Consider the following 20,900-nt stretch of genomic DNA (forward strand, 5'->3'; position numbering starts at 1 on the left):
CCTTTCTTCTCCTCTACCATTCATTGCAACACTTGTTGGGGGTCCTCTTGGCCTCCTTCCACTACTCCATAGCCATCATTAATGTCTATCAAAATGGTACCCATAGGGTCCAGGGCTCTCAGCCCAATCTCCTCTTTCTGGATAGACATATCCTGCATTTTATAAACTTCCTCCCTTCTCCTGCCACTCCTTCTACCTCCTCTGCATCCACTTTGCCACCTTCTTCCTCCTCATGCCCACCCTCGGGCCCCTCTGACACTTCCGCAGGGTGTTCCCTTTACTGTAACCCGCCCGGAAGTCTTTCAAAAATGGTAACCTGCTCCACGTAGCTACTCTCAACTCTCGCTCTACTGTCAAACACTCCTGACATCTGCCACTTCATCGAAGACCTTGCCCTTGATGTGCTTACTCTAACCAAGACCTGGTTCATGGCCAGCCTTGTTACAAGCGTTGACGCTCTGCTCCCTGAAGGCTATAACTCCTCTCCGAGCCCAGTACCAATCAGCCCCGAGGTGGAGTGGCGCTGCTCTTAACTGAATGGGTTCCTGCAACTGTCATTCCCAGGCAGGCCTATTCCTCATTTGAATGCCTGTTCTGCAGGCTCTCTATCTCTCCCTAAGCGTGGCCACCATCTACAGGCCACCTGACAGGGTCTCGCAATTCCTCTCAGAATGGGCAGACCTCACTTCTTCTCTTCTTGTCTCTTCCTCTCAACTTCTCCTCCTCGGAGATCTCACCATCCACCTGGATGGCACTGACTCCTCCTCTGGGTTCTTCCGCAACCTTTGCGACTCTATCTCCCTTTCCATTCTACACTCTGCCAGGCACACATTGGATGTTCTCATCTCCTCAGACATCCCCCTCTCTAACCCTTTCATTACTCCTCTCTTGGACTGACCACTGTCAACTCTCCTCCCACCTGAAGCTTCCTGTGCCCCAGGCAAAGCCCGCCCCTGCACTGCCACTTTCCTTTTCGGTCATTCAGCCCATGAAGCGTGTGACAGTTGCCGCCTTTGCCTCCACTTTCTCTGCTCCCTCTACCCCTGCAGCTGACTCCCACTCTGACATAGCCCCCGCCATCCTGCACCTCCAACACTCTCTGAACATCCTTGCCCCTGTCATGAAGATCCGCCTGAAACTTACCTCAAGTGCAACTCTTGGTATGACTCCGACTTGGCCACCATGAAATGTAAGTGCAGGGTAGTTGAGCAGAAGTGGTGGGCATTGGGCTCTTTCTCTGACAAACTGGCCTGCCACCTGCTCCAAAAGCAATACATACTCTCCGTCTTCTCCAAGAAGAGGGTCCACATTCTAGCCCACATCTCTGCGACCTCTAACAATACGGCCAAACTCTTTAAAATCTGCAAGATGCAGGCCAATCCTCCTGCAGTCTCAACCTCTCCCGTTCCCCCCCAGGCCATCTGCTCAGCTCTAGTCTCTCATTTTACCACTAAAACCCAGGACATTCTGTCCTTGCTTTCCTCTTCCTCCTTCTCTCCCTCCATCTCTCTTAGGCCTCCTTTGGCCGCGTCTCCCCCGCCTCTCCTTCTTTCCTCCCTCTCTCCGATAACACCTGATGATATTTCTGGACAAGTCCGATCTATGAAAGTGTCTCCCAAACAGGTGCTCCCCTGCTCTTCCAGAACTATCAAGGACTACAGTGCCTCCCTCGCTCCAGCATTGGCCGATTTCTGTAATCACTCTTTCACCGCTGTAACTTTCCCCTCTCTCCTCAAACACTCCTTTGTGCATCCCCTTCTAAAAAAGCCTTCTGCCGATCCTTCCTTTCCGGCAAACTATCACCTGATCTCTATCACTCCTTTCCTGGACAAGCTCATGGAAGAGCTGGCCATCTCCCAGCTAATCCTCCAACCTGAATCTGTTGGTTGTCTATATGACCGTCAGTCTGGCTTCTGGGCAGCCAGAGGCACGGAAGCTGCTCTTCTGAACACTTGTGGAGATCTGCTCTCTAATCTTGACTCCAGCTCTCCCGCTGTCCTCATGCTCTTGGAGCTCTCCTCTGTCTTTGATACAGTCAATCACGCCATCCTGATTAATCCTCTCTGCGAGAACCTGGGCATCATGGATCAGGCTCTGGCGTGGCTGACCTCCTTCCTCTTGGACCGATCCTCCCATGTCCAACTTGGGTCCTTTCTCTCCATCACCTCTCTCTCCAATGGTGGTGTCCCTCAGGGCTCTATCTTCTCACCCTGGCTCTTCAATGTCTACTTAGCCCCTTTGGCCTACCTGATTTCCACCTTCTCTTCCAACTTCCAGTGTTATGCAGTTGACACACAGCTCTCTTTCAGGCTTCCCTCAGCCTCCTCCCCTTCCTTTCTGATTCCTGACTGTCTGTCCACGATTCAGAAATGGCACACCTCCATTGATCTCTGCCTCGCCACCATTAAGACGGAGATTCTTCTCATTGGGACCCCTGCTCCCACTTTCCCTCTCAGACTATGGCCATCCTCCTTGGGCCCTCTACCATCGCCCTCCTTGGAGGCCAAAAACCTTGGAGTCATCTCCGACTCCACTCCCTCCTTCTCTGCTCACAGCACGGGCCTTGCCAAGAAAGCCCACTTTCAGCTGCACCAGAGCTCTGGTTTTGTCCATGCTGGACTACTGCAACATGCTCTTTCTCAATCTGCCTAACTCTACTCTTCGCCCCCTTTAACTAATCCAGAACAGGACTGCAAGATTTATCCTTGACCTCAAGCCCAGGGACCCCATCTCTGCAGCTATGAAATCTCTGCACTGGCTCCCGGTGGCTGCTGTTAGGAAAGATTTCCATGTATGTGGAATTTTCCCTCCTGTTATGAACCCCCCCCAACTTTTTTGCTGTTGTCTGACCATCCTAGCCTGACTTTTGCCAATGGAGCACAGCCTTCTGCTGCACTCCACTGGGTTTTCGCTCACTTTGTTAGGGGGAAACTGATATGCCCTTAAAGACAGTCAGTACTGGGTGACTTTGTTTCCCTTAGTGCTTTCCACTGTTGCAATTTCCTTGAAACATTTTTACCAGTGCACAAGGTACCTTACAATACAGTGCACTGCGGTCTTCCTTCCGTTTCTAAAGGCCCTATACACCCTCAAATGTGCCTTGGACAGAGCTGGTGGCAGCTGTTATTTTTTTATATATTTTTAACCCTTTCTTGCGGTCCATATCGCGTTTACCGCGTTTGGCCCTGGACAGGGGCTTGGCCCCAAAATGGCCATTCAGCGAAGTCCTTTGTTCGGTACTTTGGCCATCTTATCCCTTTGCCATCCCCAGGTCGAGTAGACCCGGGTCAGCCCTTATTTGGTCATGCATTCTCCCGTGAAACGCCATGCTTTTGCGGTCTTCTACCTGCATTGTGTGTGTGGACTGTCTAGTTCCAATACACATCCTGGGTGCCAGCTAGTCTGGTGTGCTGGGAATGACTGGGACCACCGTGGTTCATGATTGGTCCACGTCTGGTGTGCCTGTAAGTGAGCAGATTTCCCATTGGGGCCTCTTTGTTTTGGCGCAAAGGAAATTCTGGAAAAGAGAAGGCTCCAAACACCCATACCACGTTGATCTCTTGATTTCTCACTGAACCTAGGATAGGATCCAAGCATCCTGAAACAAAGAAGCCGAGTGGAGGAACCGCTGGTGACCTGCTGGAAGGTTTGGCACCCTGAGCCCGCTGTTGTCCCACAGGACCCCTCTGCATCTGATCGAACCAGAAGGTCTGCAAAGAGACTTCGACCCATTTGAATAGTGGGAACAACTATTCATGGCACTTCCCCCTTAAGCTGCAAGCAAGCCTTCTCGGAATTGTTCCTGGGCCAACCAGTGAACTGACCAGCTTGTGCAGGACCTTTGCTCTGGAACCGCCGCCATCTCAAGTTGACACTTGAGACTTTGGAGACTGTAATCACTGCGTACAAGGCACTCTCGCGCTGAGTTTCGTACCCTTAGGCGCCCTAGGTCTAGAATTAGGAGAGTACGCCTGAAGCCGAGTGCACATGGTCACTGTGTTACTCAGCTGTCGTGAGGAACATCTGGGATGCGCTGCTGCTGTGCCCCCCTTTGCCCTGAGATGTGCTGCAGTGAAATCAGGCTGATCCCTTCACCAGGAGAGGAGAAATCGTCAATGTCCCACCACAGAATCATCCCTGGAACTCAGCTGCTGAAAGCCGCATATCCAAACAATTGCAGCATTTAAACCCCCAACCGAAGTGGACTGAACTGGTGAAGTGTGTTCCGGAGTGTACCTTGGGTCGGTGAGTACTTGCAACCCTTACCGGTGGGCACTGGCACATCCATACATTTGTACACACGAGTGTCCCCTGAGGGCCACTCGCCTTTCTCGAGGTAGTCTGTGCTACCGTCCTATTCTCAACTTTTGGAACCTATTCTGTCCTCTTGGGGAAACCCCCCTTGAATAGTGGGAACTTATTCTTCACTGCCTTACCTGCCTTCCTGAGTCACCACAGCCCCTGCAAGAGACCCTGTTTTTGCTCTTCCGCACGATCGTGTTTGTCTACTCTGAAATAACTTTTGAGCGCTATGCTCCATACTTCATAGTAGCTGGACTGCCTCTTAGTTAGGATTCGTTAAGTGAAGAATTGTCTAAAGCATATTCGCACTGTATGCCCTTTTCCTTTACAGGTTGTGGACTCTTACTGTGTGCCATCCCTTTAGATCCATTGTAACTGTTTATATGTCCTATAGCAGTGTTGTGTGAGTTTTAACTACTACTTTGCTTGTGTTTGATTTAAAAGGCCTTTAATAAATGTGTGTTTTTTTTTATATTCTCCTGACTGAGAGTAATTTGTAGTGTCCTTGCTGTGTGTGCTCATTGTGGGCTTTTGATCACCCTCACCTCTCCTGAGACCTAGTCTTGGCTGTCACCAATGCTACCTTGATTGGTCTGGCTTGTCCAGAAGGTTACCCTGTTCGAAGAAACTAGGCTGGCCTTCTGAAAGTCTGCCCACCAGGTCAGAGTTCAGAAATCCATCTTAACAGCTGCAAGGATCAAGTTCAAGACACTTTGCATCATCCACAAGGCTTTCTGGGGCTGGGGCCTGCACTATATCCAACTCTCTCTGCCTAAATACCTTCCTTCTAGAGCCCTGCTACCTCGAACTCTCTGAGGGTCAGATTTTTCTCCAAGCTGAGAGTGGGGGTAGATCTCTCTCCTTTGGTGGTGCCTCCCTCTGGAATGGCCTCCCTGCCCCTCTCAAACTTGAGCCGGACCACCTGAAGTTCCCAAAGCTGCTCAAGACCTTCCTTTTCTTCTCTGACTTCCCTCTCCCTCTTTCTTGCTAACCTGCTATCCTGTCTCCCTACCCTGACTGGCTGCCGGTACACTCAGAGTCTCACGGGGTACAAGGCCCCTCCATGACCAGTTTTCCTGCACTGCCTCTGGGCCTAATGCGCACTTAGGGGCTGCAACTGTAACTCCTACTTCCCCCCCCTGGCTTCTATGCACTTACTCAGAGCCATGCTGCCATGGCTGCACTTACTCAGAGCTTTGGTGCCCTGACTGCACGGTCTCCTTAGCTCTCGCCTGCAGCACCCCCTCTCCTTTTCCCCCCTACACTTTTGTTGTCGCACTTGCTCAATCCGAATGACACAAGACCTAGTAGGATACTTGGTTCTGTCTTACCGCTGTCCCCAACCCTTCCTTGTCTTGTGGCGTCTAGAAACACTTGTGTACAGGCGCGGTATAATGCCAAATCATATATCATATCAAGGCAGGCCCTTTTATCCTACCTATCACTCATAGACCTTGTCTCATTCTCAATGGCAGCTGAAAGATGGTGGGGCACCACCATATCTGCCACAATGGGCCAGCAGATTGGGGTTGGAAGCCTGTGGCTGAAATGTTTGAGGGAGAAAAGACCGAAAGTAATTTTTCCGAAAATAACCTTTAGTGTTTTCTCCCCTGAACATTTCAGCCACACACTTGCAACTCCACACACCCCCACTCCCAGCCCCCTACTTACCTTGCTGTGGCTCACGTCTGTGATCGGGAACCAGGGCTGCAGGGTGCTTTCCTTTTTCTTTTCTTTTTTAAGAACTTTGTACGGGGTTGGCTGTGAGGGACACCCCCACAACCCTCATTCACAGTATAGTGAGCAAGGGTGCGGGAGACACCCCCGCAGCCCTTGCCACCGAATGGGTGATTTGGTCGAAAATGCAGCCAAAACTCCCTTTCGGTCTTTTATTTTAGGTCTTTTTGGACGTTTCCGGGGCCAGTAGACACTTTCTCTGACCTACCAATAGTATCAGGTTTATTTATAAATTGTCTTTCAGTTGTGGTCCATATAAAAACAATTTGGGTTCCAACAGAATTTAGAGTGAGGTGAGTCTTGAAGGCCCTATGGAATTTTTTATCAAATCTTCAAGCTGGAGGTGGGAAGGTAGGGCAATTCAGAGGGTAGAACCATGAAAGTGTAGGGTTTGTCCTGCAAGGTATTTAAGTTTTATCAAGCTGACAGTCAAGTGATCGTGGGTGGCTAATCTTGATCGTCTGCGAAGGCTTTCAGTGGCCATGCACATAGCTTTTAAATGGAAATCTTTCTTTAATCAGACGCCAGTGGGGACCTTTAATGAGGGAATGAGTGAGTGATGTGCCTGCCTGTGTGTTGAGGTCCTAGCTGTAGCTGAGCGGCATAGTTATGTCCTTTGTGGAGAGAGAGAGACCGAGAGAGAGAAAGAGAGAGAGAGAGAGAGAGAGAGAGAGAGAGAGAGAGAGAGAGAGAGAGGGAGACTCTGACACTGACTCACTTTTGAGGTGATCTGGTGTACAGAATGGTTCCACAGTCAAAGCAGGGCATGTCTACTGCACTTTGTGAGGATGAATGCAATTCTCTCAGATGGTTGAAATAATGGGAGGAGGATTTGGAGGGGGAGATGCCCTGAGTGAGTCTGGGATGGTGATGGGTATTTTCTGTGACTGAATTTACTTGAGTCGGTTTTGACAGGTCAAAGTCAGATAGCATACCAAGGTTTTGGGGCTTCTAATCCAGTGTGGGAGGTGGGCCTAGAGAGGCTTTCCAAGTGACCGGAAGAGGCGACGGCACCATTGTGCCCATGAGTAGGCTTGCACTTGCATGCAACATGTTGGTGTTAGATAATGGTTTCTGGAGCCATCCTGTCAATTCAGTGTCATCCATGTACATATGGAAGATGAAGTAGTATGCATTGATGTGGCCAGTCTAAGGTGCCACATAGATATCGTGTAAAGGTCAGCCATACAGATGATTGTTGGCATACACCACAGGAGATATTGGAGATTGTTGATGTTTGGGGCCCTAATTTGAGGTCCTGGAGTAAGGAAGCGCACCACGGTACATCTATATTTCAAATAGCAGTCACCCTGGTTAGCAGGTCGATCAAGATGTGTAGGGGGACTGGTGTAGACGTGCCAATTAGGCTGGGCATCCTCTGATGGACAGTATGGTGGTTTCAGTGCCACAGCAAGGCCTGAAACCAGGGTGCAAGCCAATGAGCTAAACCTTGGTTTCCAGGGGCAGTGCCATTTGTGAAGTGACGGCTGTTTCGAGAGTCTTTACAACACAAGGGAGTCCCGACATCGGTCTCTGGATCAGCATTCGTTGATTTCAGTACTTGTGTGACAATGGTGTGCTTGGGTTTAGGAGGGATGGGGCCAATTGAGAGAGGATCTTTGAGAGCCTCTGATGATTAACGGAGCCTATAGAAGCAGAACTTGAACGAGAACCTTGGTGTAAACAATCTGTGGTATGATTTAAAAACAAAAAAAGGTGTTGGTTCTTTAGGTGTAGGATTGGTAGTATGTGTGTCAGGTGCTGCAGCTATTGGTAGATTCGGTGATAGACTAGGCCCCCCACAGATAAAGCATATTTCGGAAGCATTATGTTCTCACAGAGGTGATGGATGAGACAATAGTCTGCTTTAGCTGCTGGGGGCAGTTCCCGATAGAGCATGACGAGTTTTTCGAGGTACTGATTACATTGTTGATGAGCGAGCCTGGCAATATGCAGTGTGCACTTGTGGGTAATAGACCAGGCCATGCCTGGTAATAGACCAAGTCTATTTATACTGGATTAAGAACAAAGATCGAGACCCTCCATGAATCTATTGGTAGAGTACAGCACTGTCAGCGGCAGTGCATGCAGCGCCCTGACGTTCCCATCAGCATCCATCTAGAGGGTGGGACCAGGAAGTCAACTTTCATTAGCTCTCAAGCCCCTCACCCCGTCTTCTGAGACCGGCAAGAAAGGTGTCTGCCAGGCTCTTTACTGCACCTAGACCCACATTTCATGGCCTAATCCAGGCTGATAAGCCACCTCCACTTAAAACACTGCTGTGTCGCCCCTTTGAATGCCCTGTGCCCAAGTTCAAGTGATCATATCGTCTTCCTGGTTCGAGGAATGCTGAGAAGACATTCGGAGAAAAACACTTTGTTACAGATCAATAATCGATTGAAATGTTTATGTGCTCTACTAGCTTGATGAAACTCATTATTTGAACTCATTTGAGTCCTGAGGATCATGAATGCTCTGGCGTAGGATAAACATTGACCTGGCATTCTCTAAAATCTGCATAAAACTCCTCATGCATAAGTGACTCCATAAAAGGACAGGCCTTGACACAGAATAGAAGACTTCATGGCGTTATGCAGAAGGAAACCGACGACCACACTCTTACATGCATTCTGCAACATGGCAGATGGGACACTCGGATAGGCCTTCTTTTTCAGCTGTTATTGGTAAAGTATTGACTATTTATCCATTTCCCTCCAACGTGACCACTTTGTTTCTAACAGTTTATTAAAGTGGTGATTTAATAGATGGAACAGTTTTCAAAATGGGTGCAGTTGTCTGAATTACTCGTGCCTTCATTTTTTTATTTTTTTATTTTATTGTTTATTTATAACACGCTTAATACCAACGGGTGGTTTCTAAGTGCGGCGTCAGGATTCGATCCTGTGTTGCACCGCGTTGTCTTGCTTCCAAGACAAATGCGTTGGCCCTGAGCGATCCTTTCTCCCGTCTATGGTCTTCTATTGATACATTTTTTAGATGAGTACTTCTTGATTAAATGTAAAATCTTGATAAAACCCTGTGCAAAATAAACGAGTGAGAGATTAAACATTTAAATAGTCCCTGATGCGAAATTATGCAGGAAATGGGCCTCCATTGTGCCTTCTCATGGTTGTAGGGTCACGCATTTTCATGCACCCCATTCAGCTTGGGAGGGACGCCTGCGACTACATTTCCTGAAAATATAAGGGATAACAGAAGGGCCATCACAAACCACATGGACCTCCTCCATCGCCATATGACATCACCGGAAGGAACATCTCATGAACTTTAACCCTAATGACAACGCAGGACGCGATGGTATGTGATGCTTGACTATGACACCACCAGGGGAAGTGACATCACTGAAGTAAATAGAAAACTACAAGCGGATGAGCAATAAAGTAAGACATTTCAGCAATGCAACTATAAGGCTTTTATGGTTATTCACCAATCAAATGAACGTGGGTGCAGATGTATACCAGGGAGACATCCATGATACGTTAGAGGCACACTTCGCACAGCCATCATAGTCGAGGGGCACTGCTATATTAGGCCAGTTAAGGATCTAATGTGCAGCCTAACATGAAATGGGATGCCCCATGTGACAGTGTATAGCCCATGGTGCTCAGACACCTCTTAATATACCGACGTAGGCCATCATATGTTCAGCTCCAAGCCTCCTGGTCCTGGCCACAGACCTTTGCAACTATCTTAAGTCTCTTATGCCCACGTACAGCCACCATATTGTATTGTATTGTACTTGTCATTTGTAAAGCACCTTTTACCATTATCATAGTCTCAATGCGCTGCCTAGAATAGAGTCGTAGTTCTAAACACGAGATCTAGATTATAGGCTTGAACAGGGTCGGACTGGCGCATAACATTGTCTGGGACACCAAAGAAAATGTGGCCCAGAGTTGCAAATGGCAATTCATTCCTTTTGTGATGGACTGTTTGACTACTACCCAGGAGGGAGATTTTTGATACAATGACATGAAAATAGTGCTTTTTAAAGAATATTTATTCAGCAAAACTGGTCAAATCTATTAGCTGCATGGGGAAGTAACTTCTCAAACTGGCGAACATGGGCCAAAAAGGTCGTCCACTTTGACCCAAAAAACTGGGCCACACTAGCATTTGTGTTTTTGGTTTGGGCATTGCTCTATTGCCTCGTAGGCCAGTCCGAGCCTGAACTGGAACCTTTCTATGGACGCGCAGATCAGAAAACAATCACGCCATTGTTTCTTTCAACCAAGAGCCCATGAAAGGTTACCAGACTATTTCACCTGCAAAAATCCATTTGATGACCTAGTTTGTTGCCGGTTACCTTGATTCCTGCAACTCAGTTTATCTTGGATTTCCTAAAAAAGCTCTGGCCAACCTTTGGTACATCCAGAATGTGGCCGCAAGGAAACTATTGTGCTTAAGTTGTCATACTCAAATATCTTTATCGCTTTGTGACCTCTGCTGAGATAACATTGACAAAATGAGTGGAATTCAAAGTCCTTTGCCTGGCCCTCAATGCCCCTCGAGCCCTTTCCTTAACTACCTCCAACTCTCTGAGGGTTAGACACTTCCCCAGGCAGAGAGTGGGGTGGGTGAGTAGATCTCTCTCCTCTGCAAGTACCTTCCTCTGGAATGGCCTCCCTGCCACTCTTAAACTGAGCCGGACCACCTGAAGTTCCTGAAGCAGCTCAAGACCTTCCTTTTAACCACTGCTTTCTCTCTCTCTCTCTCCCCTGCTGACCCTCCTATCTGCCACACCAACTGGTTGCCTGGCGTCCCTCAGAGCCTCACTGGGTACCAGACTCCTCCATGATCAGTCTCCCCTGCACTTCCTCTGGGCCACCACACACTTAGGGACTTATTGGTTACCTCTACAGTCCCCTGCCTCCTTGCACTGCCCAGAGCTGCACTGCCCTGGATGCACTTGCTCAGAGCATTGTTGCCCTGATCGCACTTCCCGCCCTCTCCCTCACACTTCCCCCCCTCTTCCTTCCCCCTGCACTTTGGCCCTGTCACACTTGCACAAGGCCTAGTAACATTGTTGTATTGTCCTCCCTCTGTCTTCCCTCCCTTGTCTTGTCGCGCCTAGACACACTTGTGTACAGGCGCATTATAAATGACTTATCATATCATATCATATAGCAAAGGGCCTTCGTCCTTCTGGTGTCGTCTGATGCATTATATGCCAAACAGATCTTTGATATCAGCCTCAGCCGGCCATTGCCAGTGCCCAGGTGTAAGTATAACAGACGGTGAAGGCATTCCTTTTCTGTTCAGGCAAAAAGGTAATGCAACACCGCGCCACTATTAGTACGCCTTCGTGAAGATCACGTAGCATTTAAGAGAAAACTAAAAACCTTGGTTTCCTAAGTAATGTTCAATATGCTCTTCCAAAAAGTCTTTATAACGAATCATTTTATAACGAATGCACATATAACGAAAATTATATAACGACAAAACATAATACATTTTATTCTTCTTTTGTTTTCTTTTCTTAACCACCCCTAAAAACCCACCCCAACTTTTTTCCCACAAGATTTAAACCTTTACCCCACCCGTACATACATTTTCGTTATGTTTTTCGTTATATAATTTTCGTTATATATTCATTCAATATAACATTTTCGTTATAAAGACTGTATACCCTTCCAACTTATGTACGACTTCTTTCAGTGTTTTATGAAGATATCCTGTGTTGTGATGCCCCCACAGTGTTGAGATGTTTGCATGTTATACATTCATCTACATATATGAGTGGACAGCCTGTCTACAATCTCATCTGCCCAGAAACAGACCGACAGGCCTATTTGTTCAAGAATACATTCATGCAGCCAATGACAGGCTTTTAGGTCAAGCAACAGCCTTCTTGGCCCTTTTAAATGTTCACATGCTTCCTCATATGCCAGATACAAGATCACACATTCAGTAACAGCCTCACATTACCAGACCCAAGCTTGTAGGACCAGGCAGAGCCTCATTTGCCAGAGCAGCTGCATCTGTGCAGCTGTGGTGTGAGATGCATGGTTCAGTCGCACAGGTCCAGGTACTGGCATTTTATGCTGCGCACAGCATTATATGCACAGGTGGAGTTATTCTATGCATATGTGCAGCTATGGTCTGAGATGAATGGTTCAGTCGCACAGGTCCAGGTACTGGCATTTTATGCTGCGCACAGCATTATATGCACAGGTGGAGTAATCCTATGCATCTGTGCAGCTGTGGTCTGAGATGAATGGTTCATTCGCACAGGTCCAGGTACTGGCATTTTATGCTGCGCACAGCATTATATGCACAGGTGGAGTAATCCTATGCATCTGTGCAGCTATGGTCTGAAATGAATGGTTCAGTCGCACAGGCCCAGGTACTGGCATTTTATGCTCCGCACAGCATCATATGCACAGGTGGAGTAATCCTATGCATATGTGCAGCTGTGGTCTGAGATGAATGGTTCAGTCGCACAGGCCCAGGTAGTGGCATTTTATGCTGCGCACAGCATCATATGCACGGGTGGAGTTATTCTATGCATATGTGCAGCTGTGGACTGAGATGCATTGGTCAGTCGCACAGGCCAAGGTACATGCATTTTATGCTGCGCACAGCATCATATGCACAGGTGGAGTTATCCAATGCATCTGTGCAGCTATGGTCTGAGATGAATGGTTCAGTCGCACAGGTCCAGGTACTGGCATTTTATGCTGCGCACAGCATTATATGCACAGGTGGAGTAATCCTATGCATCTGTGCAGCTATGGTCTGAGATGAATGGTTCAGTCGCACAGGCCCAGGTACTGGCATTTTATGCTGCGCACAGCATCATATGCACGGGTGGAGTTATTCTATGCATATGTGCAGCTGTGGACTGAGATGCATTGGTCAGTCGCACAGGCCAAGGTACATGCATTTTATGCTGTGCACAGCATCATATGCACAGGTGGAGTTATTCTATGCATCTGTGGTCTCTGAGATGAATGGTTCAGTCGCACAGGCCCAGGTGCTGGCATTTTATGCTGCGCACAGCATCATATGCACAGGTGGAGTTATCCTATGCATCTGTGATCTGAGATGCATGGTTCAGGCAGACAGGCCCAGGTAGTCGCATTTTATGCTGCACCCAGTATCAAGGGCACAGGTGGAGTTATTCTATGCATCTGTGCAGCTGTGGTCTGAGATTCATTGGTCAGTCGCACAGGCCAAGGTACTGCCATTTTATGCTGCGCACAGCATCATATGCACAGGTGGAGTTATGCTTTGTTAGTTGCACTTTGATCATTCTACATTGACTACTGACATGTAAGCTATCCCAAACTGCGTCCTGTTCCAGTTTATCAGTACACATATTTTATTTGCTTTGATCCTTCCTCCCCCTTTGCCATTTTCGCTTTTCTGCTGACCTTTTCTAAGCCTCAGTGTGTTCAGACCACCACAGTGTAAAGGAACTCTTGACTTAACATATAGAATAGTGACTGCCTTTATGTCAATCAGCTGAACACCTGACACTGTTCCGTTTCTGGGAGCACCTCAAGACCTTCCTCTTTGCTTCTGCCTTCTCTCCTCCTCTCCCCTGCTGATCTCCTGGCTGCATCTGTAACTGCACTGGTTACCTGGCTACGGGGGGTGGGGGGAGGGTGTGTGTGTGTGTGTGTGTCACTGAAGTAGCCATGCCCTGCCAAGTCACCAATCACACCGGCTCCAGCAGAGAGTGGGAGGCAATCAGCCGCTGCATCTGGTCTGGATGAATGAAAGAGCTGGGGCACAACTTGTGGCTGCTCATGTTGGCCTTACATGCTGTTGCCTGCCATATCATTAAGCTCGGTCCTTGTTCCTATCATTACCTACTTAGGACCTTCGCCCATGTGGTTGGTCATGTGTATGGCACTGTGGGAGATCCCATATGTTCCTCATCTGGATAGCTCTTCACAGTGCTTGTGGGCACTCCCAAACCCCAGAGTCCCATTAGCCTCACGATGTGGCTCTTCAAAGGTACCTTCGCCACACTGCATACAAAGTGCTGTAGGCTTAAAAGTCGGGACTGGGTGAAGGTGTCACAGGTGACTTGAGCCACTTAGTAACTAGAAAACCTGGTTTGTGGCTAAGCCTCTTTTCATTCCCTGAGGTGGCGAGAGGGGGGCGGCATCAACCAGGTAATAGTGTTATGGAAAACAGTAGCCTTGCAGGTGATCGTTGGACAAGGTGCATGCATGATGGACCTTCCCATTACCCTCTAATGACTCCTTCCTTCCTTCCTGTTTAGCAGTCTGCGGTGCTATGTGTTCATTGTATCTTAAAGTGTATGGTCCATTGATTGACTTATCGAATAACCGACTGTGACACTTCCTAAACTTCTCAAATGTTTATAGGAACTCCTCAACCATTCCACCGATCGGCCCGAGAAAATGCAGCTGAAGGAAGCCCTGGAGGCCATGCAGGTAAGAGAACTTCAAAGCTGCAAAGCTCTTCTCTCGCTTTGCATTATGCGTGGGAGTGGCCCTCTTTTTTGTGTCAAGCACTTGGAAGTCTGCACCATGTGAATTGTAGCCCAGTTAAAGCTTTGTGTTTTTCACAAAGCATGAGTTACCAGACTCTTAGAATCTCACAAAGGCCCACTCCTTGGTAAACCAGATACTAGCTTGAGTTCCAAATCCAAAAGTGCAAAAAGTGGGTTGAAAAAAAAGCCCCTTGTTGGACTTGTTTGTAATATGTATTTTCATTTAGTCATACTTTCATGCAAATTGTATTGAAGCAACAACTTTCTTCATATTTTCTCCAGTGAAGCATCATCAAATATAATTGGAAATCAAAACTTGATCTTGTTGGTCTTTTGTTTCGAATTAGCAAACTTGGTTTAAATTGGTCTTCCAAAAATCAGGATTTGAGTTGTTTGTTTTTCGCTAATTTGTTTTGAAATGAAATGATATTTTATTTATATCGCGCTCGTACACAAATGTTTCAGAGCGCGAGTTGTTAAGCTAAACGTTCCAAGTGCAGTTTAGTGTTCCAAGACCTCTGCGCGCGTTTCACTGCTTGCCAGTGGCACTTCAGGAGGAGTTACTTGAAATACTGCATGGGCTAATCTTCCTGTTTGGTTTGTACTTGACTATTCTTCAGAAAAGGATTTTTATAAATCAATTTGGTTAAATTTGCTTTACTTGAAGCATTAGGATAACCAGGGGTGGACTGGGAAGCAAACGAGGCCCTGGAAATAATTGGCCCCATACTACACATTTTCAGCAAGCCCAACCCTTTTCCTACGAGAACATTTGGAAATAAAATAGGTAACCACACAAAAGAGGCCCAGGGTGTAGAGGCCAATCAGGAAATCTCCAGACTTGCCTATAGGCCAGTCCACCCTATGTCTGCAATTCAACTTAAGCAGCTTGCGTTCCATTTAAGATGGAGACAAACGCTTGTTTGCTCCATCCCAGAGGTGACTTGTAACCTCTGACTCCCCCACAACTCGGGCAAATCTTTATGATCGTACATGGGAATATTTCATTCAGCGCAGAGCTCTTACATGTTCATTAATCCCACAGGCGCCGGAGAACAAACAGGGCTTGGTGTTTTGTAGAGCGTGAAATGAATTGTTTTATAGGCATGGATTAGTAGTAACTCTGTTTAACTCCTATGTCCTTTTTTAATTGGTCTTTATATATACACAGAAGGGCTTACATATCTGTTTAGCTAGGTCCAATGTACTATCTATACACTGCCATTGTTAGTGCTGCCTGTATAAATAAAGAACATTTATAATATCCAGTCTATAATGTGCAATGCATTATTTGCATACTGCACTGCTTGTGATTTTTTTTTTAGCAATCAAAAATACTTGTACCAAATTATCTGCTAATATAACCATTTAACCAATAACGTTCAAGCTTCTCGTATAGGCAAAGAATGTCAGTATGCTATCACTATGTTTGGTGTATATCTATCGGGCAAAAAGCACGCAACCCGCAACAGAACCGAAGAACTACATCACCTGGGATGATGTGACCGAAGCCTTTCCATAGTTTACTCGGCTCTGGATAAGAGCATCCTTAGCTTTCTGCATAGTGAAAACTACGTAATAGTGCAAATCCTTATCTCGGTTCCCATTGGGTGTCCTCGTAGTTGGATTCTTTATGCTTTGTTATTATTTGTCCACATTGTTTGAACATACAAATGGTCAGACATGGTCTGTAAAGTCTTACCAATGTCCATTGTCCGCCTTCATTTAGGGAGCAACACTCAAGTCATCCTTAGATGACCAAGGACCACTTGCGTTACATCTAGGTGCCATGCAATGTACATTCACTTTGGTAGTCCTGTCTCTCCCAATCCTGTGCCTTGTGTTACCAAGAACATTCATTCTTTTAGAAGTCCTGCTCTTGGACTGTGCCACTTTCTGGCTCTGGCTTGGCAGTCCCAGAATTATTATCCAGGAATTTTCCTCTGGTACTTTAAGTGGACAACCCAGGTATTTAAGCTTGCATATCTTCCAGGATTGCCAAATCACACTCGACCCCTCACGCATCCAACGCTGCATGATTTTTATCCTCCACTACTCCAAAGCTACACTTCAACCCAATCCCTATATTATCACCAACACGTGAATCTCAGCGTCTCCTCTCTTCAGCATCTAGTCTGTTTATCTTGGACTAACATGCATCAATACTAATAGAACTCCGTCTCCACCTGTAGCATCCCCACCCTCTGGCTGCAACCTCTTTTTAAATCCTCCATCCTTATCCCTTTTCATGCTTTCCCTTCCAGCAGATTAAGGTTGTATATCTCAAGGCGATGGCACAACACACCACTCTACGGACAATGGCTGGTACTTTGAAACTATTACGGGGGTGGTCTTGCGGAATCCAAAAGCACAGTTGCATAACAGAACACAATGGTTAGTTATGTTCAGTTTTTCAAAGTACCTAAAAGTTGCACACACTCGTATGTATCCATAATAGTTTACCAAGGTATGTATCCATAATAGTTTACCAAGTGGTGTCACCGCCCTGTGTTCATCATGACAGGTGGCATAACAGATGGTTCTACATTCCAGTGTTACCTACTCCTCGTACTCGGTGTAGGGCCTTGGTAAGGCCAATGGCGTATGAAATGGAGTGAAGTGAGACTCCTGGATGGGCCTACATAGGCCTGTGCAGTATTAGTGAAGGGCCAAGACACAGCCTGAATAGGCATAGAAGTGTGTCAAGGTGTGGTAGAAGTGTTCTTGGCAATGGTATACAGAAGCCCTAAATTCTAGTCAGTAGACAAGCCAGGTGGTGGAAAGGGGGATACTAGAGAGATCACATGTTAGTGCATGATCACAGACATCTTTGCACACCTGCAGGGTCATCCTTCTTTTAAGATCTTCCATGTCACCTACGTCCCCCTTGATGGGGAAGCAAATATCATGGGAACCCTCCAAGATTGGGAGCAAACAGAACCACTTTCTTTGTACCACATACTTTCAAAGGCTGTCCCACTTTTTGATTTATTGTATTTTAGTTAGAAAAAATTAACCTTAATCAAATATTACCATTACATTCTTTGTACATAACATTAATTAGTCAAATAAAAGCATATAGAAAAAAAAAACATTATAAATAAATAACATTATACACATCTTCACGATGACATTAGATATAATCAAATTGCAAATATTAAATTCCATAAACTTAACTGGCTACTTTTTTCAATTCACCAGATTTAAAATTCTCAAAAAACAAATCACTGCTAAAGATAAAGAAATACGTGTCTCTACTATGCATCACTGCCACAAGTATTCACTTTCTGCGAATGACTGGGAGAGAACACATTTCGTAAATATCAGTGCTCGTGTGCACAATAAAGATGGGCACTAGAGTATGAGGTGCTTCAAAGGTACTAGCTCCTCCAAATTGTTACACAATCTACAGTGCCCCACACCCATCAGGCGTGGATGCGCCACCTTATGATGCCCCACACCCATCAGGCGTGGATGCGCCACCTTATGATGCCCCACACCCATCAGGCGTGGATGCGCCCACACCCATCAGACGTGGATGCGCCACCTTATGATGCCCCACACCCATCAGGCGTGGATGCGCCACCTTATGATGCCCCACACCCATCAGACGTGGATGCGCCCACACCCATCAGACGTGGATGCGCCACCTTATGATGCCCCACACCCATCAGGCGTGGATGCGCCACCTTATGATGCCCCACACCCATCAGGCGTGGATGCGCCACCTTATGATGCCCCACACCCATCAGACGTGGATGCGCCACCTTATGATGCCCCACACACATCAGGCGTGGATGCGCCACCTTATGATTTCACCTGTTGTACACAGGTTCCATCTAAAGCTACATAATTCCACCCTTGCTAGAGGGCATGGAAAAGGGTTAAGATGGAACGCCCAAGTTCCCACTCGTTTGTGATCAAACTGTACATGTCTTGTAGACTTTTGACTTGAATCAATGACAAGTTTCTGTTTTAATCCAGTTCCCTTTTTGCAAAGCGCTTTTCAGCCCACCTGGATTGGACTCCAGGTCTTCTACTGATGGTCCCATTTCCACCAAGCCCATGCTACAAAACCCCACACATGCTTTCAGGTCCTAATCCTGCCCTCTACATACTCCCTCTGCAGAGTCCCGTTTTAGATTACAGTGCTGTGACGTGTGTTTATTTACATTCATGAATTTGAATCTTTATGCATTTGCATTGCAACATTTGCATCTGTGCATTTACAATGGTTCGCTTGTTTTTAAGGGAACAAAGCAAAACAGATGTTGAAAGGCTCAAGAGGTGTACACAAAATAAAAGGACATACGTTCCGGGGTGCTCCCCTCATTACAAAAATTCAGATGTACTGATGCAAATACACAAATATGTAAATGCAAATATGTAAAGAAATGGAACCCCATCGGTTGAAAAGTGCATTAAATACATCATAGCATGGACTCTCTGAAGACAAGCTATCAATTTAGTTCATATAACACCTATCTGTCTGAAGCGCTATTTTACAGTAAGGTCCTCGCTATTAGATAGTGGGTGCTGTGTACGAGTGAACATTTGCTTGGCTTTGGCCCCTGTATATGGTCTTACTGTTCAGTGACAGTGCCTGCTACTCACGTGATGACGTGTGAAAGCATTCTACTATAGCACGAGCAGAGGTGGGGTGCTTCAGTCTATCTAATCCAAGTCTTCTGACTTGTGTGAAACTTTTCAGGTCCGACTCCTGCCCATCTGTTTCTTCAGGGCTCTCGGACTTGAGGCTTTACTTTGCCCGCTCCATTAGATTGTCACTTTCTTTATATGTATTGATTTTCTCTGAGGTATTGAGTTTTGACTTTAACTTACGCAGTACAATAGTCTTACACTTTCCTCATTTCACCGTCTCGCCTTCACAGGTTTTGGGAATCTAGACTTCAATTCCCACAGTGCAACAGTGCTTTCCAACCTCTTCCTTAGAGGTATTGGGAATTGCGACGATTCGCCAGGTATCGTCACTTCTCCCTAGAGGGATCCCTTTCCCATAAGGCTATGGAGGGGTGGTTTATTCCCTAACCTCCCCATCCATTCCAAGCCACTTACATGAGAGTAGATCAATGTATTTCTGTAGTACTTGGGATACAGAAAATACTATGACAAAGAAGAGCACAGAAAACATGAAGATTATTGACTGTCCTAGTACTGGTATGAGGTGGCCCTGAGGAGGCATGAAGATAAAACAGTTGAAGAAAGTTCTTCCCTTTGTTCCAGATAAATTCCATGCACAGATAGTGGCAGCATGTGTAAATGGAAGTATCGATTATTGTAATGCTATATATTTGGCACAACCATCCTTTCTCATTCAGCGCTTGCAAGTGCTACAAAATGCAGCAGTGCGCTTGGTTACACATATCACGGCTGGAGCAGGAGTAACAAGGGCTAAAAAATCTCTTCATTGGTTGCCAATCGAAGCCAGGGTCAAATTTAAAGCCTTGTGCATTATGCACCGGGCGCTGAATGGCAAAGGATGTGTAGCCATTCAGGAGAAATTGCAAAGATATACTCCAGCCCGTCCCCTGAGATTCTCAAATGCAGCGAAGGACTGGCAACAATGTTTCTTTTTTCTTTTTTCTTGGTTTGTTATAAACCTTAAAAAGAAAAACAGACAGTAAGCTTGTCACAGGCATGAAATCATTACAAAGGGACCCAGATCATCATTTCAGTATGTCATTCGCTTCCTCTGAGTCCATGTTGAGATATTTCTGTTTCAGATTCTGTGCTTACAAGTCGGCTTGGTTCTATATTTGCATTGAATTTGCGTCAGCCCCAGCATGGGTAAAACCTTTTCTTTGAATTTCATTGCTGCAAGAAGCATGCTCGTATTTTCTCCTATTATGGGTAGATTGCACCATTCCTGTGGCGATAATGATTTCATCTGGTTGATGTAACGACCCATATAGAGCTCTCTAAAGTTCCTGAGGTTGGGGCACTGCACAATTAAACGTTATAGTGATTGATTCACTTCTTTCTCCTCACAAAATTGGCACCAAGGATTGTGTGTCCTTTGTTTCTGTTTATGAAGCACTTCTCCAGTCACCAATATGTTCCATCTAAATCTAAGGAATAACTTCCAATAGTATTTTGAGGGGAAGTCGGTCAGATATTTTGTCAGACAACTGATGGAACGTCTTTCATGACTGAATGGAATGGATAGAGCGCATTCTGCTCTCGCTTGTTGAGTATTTACCCAATCTTGACCTTTTTTTGGACAATGTTTGGATTTTGTATTAGAATCTCGTCTGATGTTCCCATATGCTCTAGCCAGCTACCGCATTTCTTGTTCCAGTTTGTTAACAGGTGTTCCCTGGTTGCATTATGCTGGGAACTAATGATGTCG

General features: G+C 46.3%; 1 protein-coding gene across 2 annotated transcripts in view; it reads left to right on the forward strand.

The window, feature by feature from the left end:
- The window catches only part of VAV2 (vav guanine nucleotide exchange factor 2), a 1,354,235-nt gene that overhangs the window by 1,112,560 nt on the left and 220,775 nt on the right, over positions 1–20,900 (forward strand). For both annotated transcript variants that reach the window (XM_069609623.1, XM_069609624.1), the window contains exon 11: positions 14,403–14,471. In XM_069609623.1, coding sequence (XP_069465724.1) covers positions 14,403–14,471 — 69 coding nt within the window. The remainder of the gene's footprint in view (positions 1–14,402; positions 14,472–20,900) is intronic.

Source organism: Ambystoma mexicanum, chromosome 8 (assembly GCF_040938575.1).
Source record: "Ambystoma mexicanum isolate Mex_15411 chromosome 8, UKY_AmexF1_1, whole genome shotgun sequence".
In the NCBI taxonomy this organism is placed as follows: domain Eukaryota; kingdom Metazoa; phylum Chordata; class Amphibia; order Caudata; family Ambystomatidae; genus Ambystoma; species Ambystoma mexicanum.